Source organism: Lagopus muta, chromosome 2 (assembly GCF_023343835.1).
Source record: "Lagopus muta isolate bLagMut1 chromosome 2, bLagMut1 primary, whole genome shotgun sequence".
Lineage (NCBI taxonomy): Eukaryota > Metazoa > Chordata > Aves > Galliformes > Phasianidae > Lagopus > Lagopus muta.
In genome coordinates this window covers 89,729,243-89,742,729 of record NC_064434.1, presented here as the reverse complement: position 1 = coordinate 89,742,729, position 13,487 = coordinate 89,729,243, and the positions used below count along the sequence as shown (strand labels likewise).

General features: G+C 36.4%; 1 protein-coding gene across 1 annotated transcript in view; it reads left to right on the top strand.

Annotated features, from left to right (window-relative positions):
- Window positions 1-13,487, top strand: part of USH2A (usherin) — a 391,434-nt gene that overhangs the window by 249,943 nt on the left and 128,004 nt on the right. The window contains exons 39-40 of the mRNA XM_048935557.1: window positions 5,862-6,012; window positions 6,187-6,329. Coding sequence (XP_048791514.1) covers window positions 5,862-6,012; window positions 6,187-6,329 — 294 coding nt within the window. The remainder of the gene's footprint in view (window positions 1-5,861; window positions 6,013-6,186; window positions 6,330-13,487) is intronic.

Genomic DNA, 13,487 nt, shown 5'->3' with positions numbered 1-13,487 from the left:
AAAAGACATTTTTACGCTATTGACTTCAATAAAAGATAGCACTTAGGAAAGGCATCACTTAGACCCATTTTTACTTGAGGCTCATGTCTTGATTGCAAATGTTGATGAGAAAAAATTTCATTAAAAGGAGGGTGAGTGCTGATTTTGTTTTCCTTTAAAACAGTATTAATGAGGAATAGGTGGCCTGCTCTTGGATTTTATAAGAGAATTGTATTAAAGTTCAGGTCTGCAGGCCAAGAAGTAATGCCTGAGTTGGTTTTCTGGGTGTTACTAAAATTGTATTTTGCAGCTTTGCTACCAGATTTGCAAGTGAAAGAAAATTTGCAGTTAAAGCTCACATGATTAAGGCAGATCAAGACATTTAAAATGTTAGAACCTACTATTTTTATTTTTCGGAATGTTATTAAACCTAATAAAATTTCAGGAACATTACGTGCGAACAGGTTTTGATTTACTGGCACTATGGAAATTAAGCCATAGCTTTGTGTCTCTTATCTTGCTTTTTCACAAGACAAAGCTTTCTTTACTTTCTTAGCCCCAGAGTGGGACAAGCATGAAGATCACCACAGGTCTTCCACGTTGTGTATTCCAAAATACATTGACATACGTTAAATGGGGTTGTGCAACAAAGTTAAAATAGGACCATGTTGTCCCTGGTAGATGTGTTACTAGAGAGAATAGTATCTGTAACTGAAAACATAAATCTGTGAAATTATAAGATTAAAAAGAGTATCCAAGAATAATCTGTATCTTGATCAGGTGTAAAACAGTGTGGAGGACAATGTGCGTTAAATGAAAAGTCAAAACTATTTTGTGTATTCTCTATGCACTGAGTAGGAAAGATGACTGGGAAAAGAGGGTTAAAAGACAAACGGGTGAAGATGTGAAACAGGAAAGAAAAAAAAAGCAATCTTGCTAACAGATAAAGGTTTATAACTAGCATGCCCTTCTAGTGATGACACAGGGCCCAACATCATGGCTTGTCTTTCTGTTAAATGAAACAAAAACACTTGCCCATGATCAGAATTCTGGTGAACACAATGTCTGGAATTATTTGAACTGCACAAACAACTAGATAACAGGCATACCTGGAAAATCAGGAGAAACAAATGTCAAATTGCAGAACAGATTGCCATAAAAAGTGTTGTAATGAGATGATCTCAGTATGGGCACCTAAAATAGAAAATGAATCAGGAGTATCTAAGAACCAATGTAATGAGATAAAGAAATGGGGTTTGCGAATTGAACCTGGAAAAGAGTGAGTAGCCATGACTGAGCAAGACATTCATCTAAGCACAGTCTGACTGCAACTGTTCCTTTGTGTTATGGTACAAACTGCAGTGTCTTCTTTAATTCCCCTGTAGTTAAATATCTGCAGTTATCATTTGTATACATGTGTGTGAAAGGTAATTAGATAAGATTTGCTAAATATTTCATACAAATAGCTGTAGGGAACTGTAGAATTACACTTGCATACTTCCAAACAATTATATCAGCCTATTTGAAGATATTATGGATATCCAGTATTTGTCTGATAACTCTTAAATGTGGCGTCACTTCACCAAAGTTGCACTGGGTTTAAATCAAGTTGATAGATACCAAAACCAACTCTTCTGATTTTTCTTCATCTTATTAAAGAATAATTGTACAGACATTTTTTTAATTAGATAGTTTTTTGTCCAAATATTTCACTTTAGTCATTCCTAAAGTCTGCTTTCAGATAATTTAAATTTCAAGTATGTTATGATAAGCATTATGAATATTTCTCTGAAAATTAGGCAACTGTTTAATACAATGCTTGTTGCCCTCACATAAATAATTACTTATGAAGCCTCTGACTACTGCATATGCTACTTAAGATTATGAAATTGAAGCAAAATTTAGAACAGTTTTCAAAGATCACTTAGCAGGGAAGTAAGGATCTGATCTTCCTTGACTCATCTGTGTGTACCTAAGTGTCTAGAATACATTATATTATTGTCAGATTGTAGCATTCCGTTCTTTAATATTTTGTGGAGTTATTAATTAATATTCTGATTACAATTGACATCTGATTAAATATTTTATTCTGCCTTTGTAATTTCTTCAGACAAAGTGTGACTTTCTGCCCTGCTAAGTGAGGATTTACTATGCAAGTTGTTGATTCTGTAGGTTGCAATTGGAGTGGTTGCCTCCTGAGGGCAATATTAAAGCTTGGAGGGGAGCTTTTTGAGCAACATTGCATCTTAAAGGCAATATATCAAAGCTGTTAGATACATGGATCTTCTGTTGAAAAATTTTCAGTAGAATTATTGCTGGTTGCCACTTATTACTTGGGTAGTAAGGAGTCTCTTGGGATTATAGATTGAGCAAAAAGGGTTAAATTGGGGACACATTACACTGAAGTCCTTGATGATGAGGAGTGTTTGAAACAGTGAACAAATGTTCTGCTTGCAATTAGCCAGTTTTGGATGTAAGTGCTCCATAGTTAATGATCAAAATGTAATTATTTTTACAGAGCACCTTTTTTCATTATGACTCAGCAGAGGCTCCAAAATTGTACAGTCCTACCCCAATTCCTTTTTGGAAGAACGTAGTTAGGACATTCTCTTCAAGCTACAGGAATCTTTTCGGATGGAATAAATTTGTAGAATATTCTAATGTGTTTGTTTGAAAGTCATGACGTAGAGTTGTTCTACAGGTTAGTTGACTTTCAGAGAAGAGATTTGTCCGAATTTTCTACTCTTCCCTATGTTGGGCTTTTGTTGGTAGAAGAGATTTGAACATTTAGCTGAGATTACCTTTGCCATTAAAATAACATCTGCACTGTGAGTTGTTATTGACAATTAGACAGCTACATCTTTGTTTTTTGATGAGCATTCCTGTATCACTGTAATAACCATCACTATACATACATAAAGATTAATCAGAGCTTTTACTTTGTGCATCTCAGGGAGCTTTACAAAGAAGGATAAGTATTATTATCTGTATTTAACAGATTGAGAGAGAGGGACAAAGGTGAAGTGATGTGTCCTGGCAGAGCTAGAAATTTAACGCTTTTGCTTCCTCACTGAGTTGCTCACACTGCCTCCTCAATAACAGTGTGAACTTTGGCTTCCTGGTGAATTTATAACTCAGCTAATTAAATTCATTGTTAGGTGTAGCTTCTCTGCTATATAGAGAACTTCTGTGTGCACTTAAACAATTGGTGTGTTTGAACCTGCAGACAGTTTTTAATGAGACAGTACCCGGCTTTGAAGGGACACTGAGCCTTTCTTTTTAGTGTCAGCTTATGAAAACACTTTAATATCCTCTAATATAAGTTTCTATAATAATTGTGCTGTCTTTCTCGTTCTGGATGAGCTTGCCTATTAACAACTTCATGAAACACTCTATGATAGGAAAAATCTTGTATTTTTTACAACAGAGAGAGGTGAAGATGGCTCTGAAATTTTGAAATACTTGATAGTAAGACTACCTCATCTCCCATCTTATCCATGTCTTCTCTATGAGATAATGTTGTTTGTTTGAAAACCTTGCTGTATTTTATATCCATGAACTTAAAAATCCTGTATTGTCCATCTCAAGTCCAACACTGTTTATGTTGTTGCATGTTAAGTGAGATAAATGTATGTTCTCCGTTTTATTCTGAGAGTGTAATTCACACACAGAGGCATTTTGTTTGCAAATATTTGATTTTGAAGACTCACCTGTTAAGTCAGCCATATTTTTGCCCTCTGATCTGAGGTACTCTCAGGCTCGATTGGCCCTGAAGATGATGGCAAGGGATTTGCAGGCCATGGATTACGTGGATCTCAGATATCTCCTGGATTTGGTAACCGGGAAGATTTCAGATTTCCTTGGGATTCACCTGAGCCTCATTGTCTAGGTCTAGATAAAAACAGCAGAAAGAAAAGTCCAAGGGCAGCCAGGTTGGCTAAACTCCTGAATTTTTATGTTGCCCTTTTCAGAGTAACAGAGAGAAGGGAAAGGGAGTTAAGGAAACTGGAGATCTTTGTCCACTTCATCATTGGGAAGGGTGTTGCAGGGCTATATGCCAATTCTCAGTAGTAGAATACTTGGAAAAAACTCTGGTGTGCCAGCAGAGAGCTTTTATTTATTTATTTATTTATTTATTTTAAAAAAGGAAAATTCTTTTAAATTCTTCTGAGTATGAAGATGGTCCAGGGACACTGGGCTTGTTCAGCCTGGAAGAGAGAAGGCTGCAGGAAGAGCTCATTGCAGCCTTCCAGTATTTAAAAGGAATTTATAAACATGAGGGAAATCAACTTTTTACATGGATAGATGCTGATAGAACAAGGAAGAATGGTTTTAAACTAAAGGAATGTAGACTTAAATTAGATGTCAGAGAGAAGTTTTATGGAGAGAATGGTGAGGTGCTGATACAGGTTTCCGAAAGAAGTTGTGGATGCCCTGTCCCTGGAGGTGTTTAAGGCCAGGTTGTATGAGGGCCCTGGGCACTCTGATCTAGTACTTTAGTGTCTGGCAACTCTGCCTGTGACAGGGAGGTTGGAACCTTGAGGTTCCTTCCAATCCATGCCATTCTATGAACTTAATGGAAAGGGAATGAGTCTCCAGATAGCTGCAATCCATGTCTTGTACACTTCTATAAAATATAATTTGGAACTGCATGTGAAGAATTTTGGAGTTCCAATGCTAAGCATGAGTAATCAGCATGAAATGCATCACACATATTTTTGGGAGCCTGTGTCAGTATAAACAGAAAATGTGGTGTATGACTGGTTATTTTTTTTATCACTGTAGATGCCATCCTTCCATCTGTTCCAGGGAGCATAGAACTGGGACAGCGTTTCACAAAGTCTGTTACTTCCCCTTTTAGTAACCACCTCATAAATGAAGATCATAAAACTTACTGTAAAATACTGTTCATTATCTTACAACTTATGCCTTGAGGCTTATAACTGCACCTTGAGTTACAGATCTGCGAGACTGTTTTTTCAATAGAAAGAAAGAAGAAAATAACAGCAACAGAAATACTTGTTGAAAGGGCCAAAGAAAGAAGCAAATAGTAACTACTGGACCATGAAAAACAAAACCATTATACAAGAGATTAAATGACAAAGGCAATAACTTTCTAGTGTTTTAATTCTCTGGAAAAGAGCTACAGACGTGCATTGTATATAAGAGTTCCAGATATGTTTATGTACAGAAAATTTCTCCAACAGATTGTTTTCTTTTTAAAGAAAAACAGACAAAGCCATAAAGTCCAAGTTGGCATAGTTCTTTTTACTGCATACAGTGAAATTTGCAGCAGTTAAAGGTCATTTGTGGCATCATTAGTGACAGATTTTGATCTGCAGTTCCTGGACTTCATAAAAACTAATTTCCTTAACAAAATGGTGAGCTAGAGACTGAGACTTAAGCGAATCTATTTTGATTTCTACCTGAACACCTTTATTTTTTGTTAAAATTTCATTTGCTTTCTTTTAAAATTATTATAAATTTAAGGGTGAGAAAGTATCACAGTGATAAAAGATATGATTGATATTAGTCTTGCTCAGTAATATTTCTGTGAGAATATCTCTAGCTTCTAGGTGTGGCAGAACTGGGCACAAGGAGAAGCAGATAATAAATGGACAGGTGGTAGAGAATATGTTGCCTCCGAATTCCTTTTGGCGTATGGAGGTTCGCTTTTAGCAAAATGATTTTAAGTGCTTTGGAAAAAAGAAAATAAAAAGAAAATCTTAGTTCAGTAGTGAAAATGTTAAACTAAATGGACCGTGTTAACATTGCTGTTGATCCTGAGGAACAGTTTTTCCAGTATATGGAGCGTTTTGTTTCTACCCGGCATATGTTGTCCATGGTTTTCTCTGCTCTAATTCATCCATGCTTTTCGACAGCTCCAGATGGTGTGATGCCTCCGAGGCTTTCATCTGCCACTCCGACCGGTCTTCAGGTTGTCTGGTCTACACCAGTTCGCAACAACGCCCCAGGCGCACCCAGCTACCGACTCCAGATGCGGCAGAGGCATTCTGCTGGTGACATTCTAGAGTACGCAGACCATTGCAAGGCCACCATCAACTGTTGAGCAAGAAAAGTCCTGTTATTTTAAATATGGCTCACCCTTGGGGTGGCTGGTTTTGTTTTCAAGAGACGTAATGTTTTAGTAATTCCTTTCAGCACTAGGATGTTTAAAGCTGTAGCTCATGCTACTTTTCTTTGCAGGTTGCTTTCCAGCCCGACTGCTTCCTTAGAACACAGCATCAGAGATCTTCAGCCATATACTGAGTATGAGGTGAGAGTGGTTGCCTCTAATGGTTATGGCCATGCTTATAGCAACTGGACTTCAATGACCACAGCAGAGGACAGTAAGCAATCTACTCTTATTTAATTCCATTTAGCACAAAATAGATCAAAACAGATCAGCTGCCTTTGTACACATTTGGATATCTAGCCTTCTCAGTTAAATGCTAGTAATGTATTTCCTGCCTGAACGTGCATTTACAATAATAACTCCTAAGGGGCTCAATATCTGTTTTCTTAGGTTTTCATAAAATATGAATATTTAAATACGTATCTGGGAAAGTAGTGCTTTATTTTTTTATATAACATCTCTCCATGCATGTGTGTTCATACATGGCTAGTTTAAGTTACTTATAAGTACTGCTCTTTAATTGGCTCTCCTTTATGTTCAAGGACTTGATTCTTAGTGACTCTAAAAGTAATGCCTCCTATTTATTTCCATGAAAGCTAAAGAACAGCCTTCACATATGTTCCAGAAGGACTGTATAGGAATGAGTGTCTTATGTAGGCCTCTTGCCCCGTATCAAACTCCCAGAAACAGAATTTTAAAATTCTACACCTACTACTTTGTACAAAAATATTTTTTACCTGTACTAACAAGTGATGCCTTTAAAATGCACTTCCTTCCTCCTCCAACTTACAGCAAGAAACAGCGCTATGCAAACTATTTGACCAGAGTCAAATAATCTTTGCAATATTAATTAAATAGTCATAGGAGACAGGTTGTATTCAGGCTATGAATGCATACAACTTTAATATGATATTCATTTTTGATAAAAGAATAAGTAGAATACAATAAATGAATCTCAACAAAGATTTGCAAGGGTAGATAATGCATCTGCAGTATGTAAAGAAGTTCACAGCTTACTTATATTCGCTAATTACCTACAGGTGATATATGCAAATAAATATTTACATATTTGGAGCTTGAATAAGTTTTTCAAATAAATTTCTTTGGTGAATTATTTGTTCAACTTGAAAGAAAATTGTTATCATTTGTGAGAGCACATTTCCTTTCAAGTTGTTTTCTCAAAATATACAGCTATCCATTGAGAGAAAGGACAAAAACTAAGTTGTGTCACAAGCACTGAATGTTTACTGCAACAATGGTTCATGAGCATCAGGTTAAATTTACAGTTCCAAATACAGATGTCATACCAGTGTAAAACAGAGCAACACCCTAAGCCACTTTGGTGTGCAGGCAGTAAAGATGAAATAGCAATGAAGACAGTTAGGATTTTAGTGTTATATCATCAACTTCACCCCAATATGTTTCCCTTTCAAAATGTCTTGCTTTCTCATTCAGCAAGATATAAAAGGATAAATCTCTTTATTATGTGCTTAATTTCTCCAAAATTTGCTACATGTTCATCCATCACAGACAAAAAAAAAAAAAAAGCATCAATTTTCTGAAAAAACAAACAAACAAAAAGTTGGCTGTTAGATACCATACTAAAGAATAAGATGAAATCAATGTGTTTCTTTTTTTTAAAAAAGGCAGGTTTTGTGTATGTATATGCAGTTATTCCAGATTTGTTATGTAATATTGCTTAGAGTATGTATCAAGTGCAAAATCCAACCCAGAATCCAACTGAAAAGGCTCTATTGAAATGCTGGTACCTCTTTGTTAAACCAAGGAACTGCTGAACAAACTACATGGCATGAGTCTGCAAGGCATAGAACTGTTAATATGGGAAGTGATGGGACTGGCAAAGACAAACTCAGTTGCAGATCACTAGATCACTATTTTGAATTAACAAAGATCAGTGGGAATTAAAAGTTTTATTCAGTTGTCATGCATTTTAGGTATCCTCAACGCAGATAAAACAGTCAATCATTTAATTTAGAATCAACTTCAACTTACATTCTCTGATATCAGTAAATACTAGATCTGCTCTGAAAGTAATGACTCCTATTTTATTATGTTGGCCCATGACATCAGATGTGGATATTGGTGGTATGGCAGTTAAACCTTCCTGCCAGTATTCCATTACATTTTGTTGCCATACAACAGATAGGAGCAGAGGACAGTATGGCAAAATGATGTCTGACATAGAAGTGCATATGAAATAAGGTGTGTCATTGAATTGCTCCATGGAACCTTTGACATTCATTGATGCTTGCTGAACTTCGATGGAAATGAAACAGTGGATGTGAGCACAGTGAGGCAGTAGTGGTGACACCAGGTCAGCTCTGCTGGTGAAGTTTTTTGCAAGCATGGCTTGCTGGTTCTTGTTCACTGGCAGAAAAGCATAGCTGATAGTAGTGACTAAGCTGAAAAATAGTTTTGCACCTGAGAGTTTGCTCTATCAAACAGTATTACTACATTCTCTGTATTTGTTATAGTTTGCATTAAAATAAACAGAGGTCATTACTTCTGAAGTAACCTTTTTGGAGTACACATATACAAGTTAGCTGCTTTGTATAACTCAGATGGCATTTGTGCAGCAGGATGAAACATTATCCTCTGCAAAACTCAAGTGCATTGATGCCTGAAGTTAGTATGGAAGGTAGTAGATGTTTCCAAAGCAAATTTAAAAATAAGAACAAAAAATGTATAAAATTTATCTCCCACTGTTTACACCATCCAAGTATTTTAAGATCAGCAATCCACTTGCTTCTTTAGCTATGGTTCTGTATCCTGTGCTGTACCTTAAGAAACCCTTCTGTAGCTCCATTATAAACTGTGCCTCCAAGGGGAAAAATATTTTCCACAGTATTCCATTCCATTTGTATTTATACTGCTGCAGAATGCATACTGATGTATAGTCTCTACTATCCAGCAACCATTGTAACTGACCAACAAAAAAAACTTTAATTGATGACAAAGGACTCTGGTGATGGTGTCACTGCAGAGGGCTGCCCTCTGTGAAAGGATGTTCAACTCAATTGCTTAAGACTGAATGATTTTCATTGAGTATAAGCAGTATTTCTGTCAGGACTTCAATATTTTTCTTATAAAACTGCCTAAACTGACAGCTTGTTGCAAAACTACACTTAATTCCTGGGCATGCTAACCAATAGACTTTGACTTTTTAAAGTAATATTTGACAGTAGAAATTTCCTGTATCTCTTGCTCTGGCAAGATATATGTGTGTACTCTGTTCTTACTGAATTCTATGCAGTGATTATATGTCTTTTTTTAGTTTTTTTCACCAAAGATAAAGTATCTGTAGGAATACAATACATATATGTGTGTTAATGTGCATAAGCGATTCATGGCAGTAAATGTAAATCATCACATCCACTTTTAAAAGCAGTATAATTACATTACTGCAATTTGATAATTTCACAATATATAGTGAATTTCATATTATATTTTATTTATGAAAAATATTCAGCAATCTAGGAGGATGTTGGAATGATTAAATAAAATTTAGAAAATGCTGCCATAAAAATCTGTTATATTTGTCATGTGAAAAGAGCAAAGAAATTTGGAAGAAAATAAACCCCCTTGCATTCTAGCTTGTCCTCGGATATCAAAGGGGTTGGGGGCAGCTTAGCTTAGATTCTAAGTGGTGTCCTATTCTTTACTATGAATCCAGATGTGTTCAGTATATTGAAAAATCAAGATTATGTATTCACAAATAGCACTCTGCCCAATTCCTCTAGTTGTGTTCAAATGGGCTCTCATGATCACCCGTAAGGAATTTGACTGTGCCCACTGACAGCTCTCATGAAAACAAGAGTATAAATTCCAGTAGTATCATCATGTCCCCATCCTTACACAGTGATCACAGAATTTGGCCACAGGTTCTCCACCCCTCTCCACACTCCACGTTGTTTTTTAGAGTCAGCGTGCCAGGCTCGCCTGGTGTTTGCTAACAGCTAAGGCTGCAGGTTGTACTGTTTAGAGAACCATTGTGAAACAGATTATCCAGTGCATTCCACCCCACAGGCTTTATCTTCTTTTGAGAGATGGACATTTCAATATGTCACCTCCAGTAAATATTCTACAGAATCTTGTAGTAAAGTGTCTTAATGTAAAGATTAGTAGGTTTGAGGTGTTTTTAAGAGGAAAAATGCTGTAAATAATTCCCAGATATTCCCATTTACATGTGCATGGTGCTAGTAACTGATTCCATGCATTTTTTAAACTCTAACCTACCAGTGACAGATTAGAATAATGTATATATCCTATGAATTTTTCAAAACCTGCTAAGCATGTTAATAAAAGATGCTTGTTCAGGTGATCTTGGTCAGCATAGCATCAAACTATTTACTGCGAAATAGAAACAGCTGATGAAATTTCTGGATTAGACCTTTCTTTCAGTAATGTAAGAGTAAATTTATGGTAACCGCTTTGCAGTCAATATATTCACTACTGAACTGAGAGGTCAGTGTATACCATTGAACTAAGAGCAGAATTTCATGCATTGCATTCAGAAATAAAATGAAATTTTCTAGATAAAAAAAGCAGATGACAATTAGGTTTTCTCTTTTGCTATGGTAAGTCTGGGAAGGAAGCTGTAAAAGAATTGGTTATAGTTATTTGAACCTGGTCTTGTGGCAGGTGTACCATTCTTGTAGTACAGTTCTATGGATGGCGAAATTTGAGCAACCAAAAATTACAACTTTCAAGAAAAGATGCTTGAGTTTTTAGTCTTAGAAATTACTTGCAGTCCAGTGCATTGCATGCAGGAGGACATCTGTTATCTCTTTCAGAAAGCTGTGTTTTAGTCCCATGGATCAGCATAACTATCCGGTGTGGCGAGCTCTCACTGAAGCACTTTCATAAGTGCTTGGCTTGCACTACTTGAGAGAGTTTTTTGAGTTGCCTATCAGGCAGCCTGTATTTTTTTTTCCTCAACTGCGGTTGCATATTTTCTCTGTATTGTAAAAGCTACAGTCCAGTCCAGTGTCCAATGACAATTGTTACAATAAGTAGTGTCAGAAGTACGTACCATAAAGTAATGACTTGAGATCAATACATATCTAGAGGAAAAAGAAACAGTAAAAGGATGATCCTACAATTTATCAAACATTCGTCAGCATGTATCTGCTGATGAAGCACAGAGAGTCTTATTCCTATCATATAGAGTGCTACAGTATGCTCCACTGGCACGCTCACCACAGAGCTTCGTTTTTGGGGTGGGGAGGCCTGTTCTCTTAAAGTTTCTTTTGTAGTCTCCAGAGAGAGGGAAGTTCCTCCAGGGGGCAATTTAGGACAAGAGAATTGCAATGCTGCAGTTCTCAACTTTTTGAATCACTGATTATGTTGGGTATCTGAGAAGACTTTATGTTGGGTATCTGAGAAGACTAGACTCTCAATTTAGGTACGCAAATTGGGTCCATATAATTTAGGCATATGAACTATAACCCATAGTTAGTTTATGTGAATATGGCCACTTGCGTTCAAGAAAGCTAGATGAAAACTGAAGCAAAAGATAAAATATGGAAAGGTTGTACATGGAAGAGAGAACCACGTGAAATACATGACAGGATGAACAACAGAAAGAGAGAATAGCTAAGCTGACATACAAATATCAGGGCAAATGTGATACAATGGTCGTATGACAAATAGAATAATCTGCTCATACATGCCTATAGACTAGGAATAAGAAGAATCTTCCTGGCTGTCTGGCTGGAGTACTAAAAGCAACATGCAGTTGGAATAGAAGCGGGCAAAAAGCGTGAATATTTTGGAGACAGCTCTCAATGTGTATTTTAAGGGTTTTGTACAGATAACATCACTGCGCAAATGGCTTAATGACTTACAAGTTATATGATCTGGTGTGGTAGGTTTCTTGTGTTCCCTTATGCCCAGAGCTGCACAATTTGGATATTCTATTGGACACATATGAAAGATACCCCACTTTGTTAATATGTATAATTTCATTGTTCGTGTTCCTGAAAAGAGTAAATGATTCAAGTATAAAAGGCCCATAATGCCTGTCGTGCTTAGTGAGAGTTTCCCAGCAAATCAGGTATTTCTCATTAGCTTTAAAGGGCAGAAGTCCAGGTACGTGTCTCAGTATATTAATGAAAGTATAGATTCCCCTGAAATATATCTAGGAGAGTAGAGCTCCCGGCTCCCCTCATCTGTACAATAAGTAAACAAATGTGTGATTCTAGTCGGGGAATTTCAAAAGATTAATGATAGTTTTGTGCCTTCCTTTTAAGTAGAGTCTGAACTTTTGAAGCACATGAGCAAAACAGCCTGCTGTAAAAGATAATTTCATTTGCCAAAATGAAAGTACCTTCCAGTATTAATACTGTAATGAAATCGTTTAAAATATGAACTGAGAATCTTACAAAAAAATATGCCAACAAATTCTGTGTTCAGTAATTTCTTCTATAAACAGTTACATCCATGTGAAAAGCCTTATGATTTTATTTTCATCATTGTAAGACTGAGCTGTGTAGCTGTCATACTTTGCTGTCTTCCCTCCAGTGACAACCACATTGACAACATGTTATACTCCACATTGATTTTACAGTTAAGGAGCTGATTGTGATATATAGGGATTTTAAGAATTCAGCTGAGAGGCTGACTTTTGCCTTTTATCATTCCATTAAAATTTTATAACCATCTTTTTCATGTCATTTCATCCATGAATTCTTACTTTAGAAAGTGATAGCTACTGCTGCGAGCATAACTTTTCTCATGTTCAGAGCTTTTTATTGTATTAGCAAACTATCCCAATTATAGTTAATACTCGCATTTTACATAATTGTGGAGACCCTTTCAACCAAGCAGTATTGTGCCAGTTGATTTGTATATAGAATTAGATGATTCTGCTTGCCATTTAAAAAACAGCTATACAGAATGAGTGTGAGGGACCAGGATTTAATGCCTTCCCATCCAGTGGGGCCAATTAAGCATCTCTCAAATGTCTTGTTTGAACTGAGAGCCTTAAAAGTCTCTCTTTTAAAAGGGCAGTAGGGAATGTATGGGTACGTATCTAACTACCAAAATATGGGTTTTTGAAGGGGGAGGGAGGGACTAGGGGGACCCAAATTTGTTTGACACCTCCTCCATACATTGCAGATTGTCCTTAAGGAATATGCCTAAACTCGGGGTAGGAGGAGTTCAACTTGAATGTTTCACCTGTAATATCAGCAACTTATTCAGTAGAAACAAAAAGACTTATCCGTTCCCTCACAACAAACTGTTCAGTTGTTGTTTTGCTTTGTTTTTTTTCCTTGCAGAAGCTCACAATATGCTAGCCAAATGTATGAAGTGTAATATGAAAAGTGCTATTTTCTAGCTCATTTTTCAA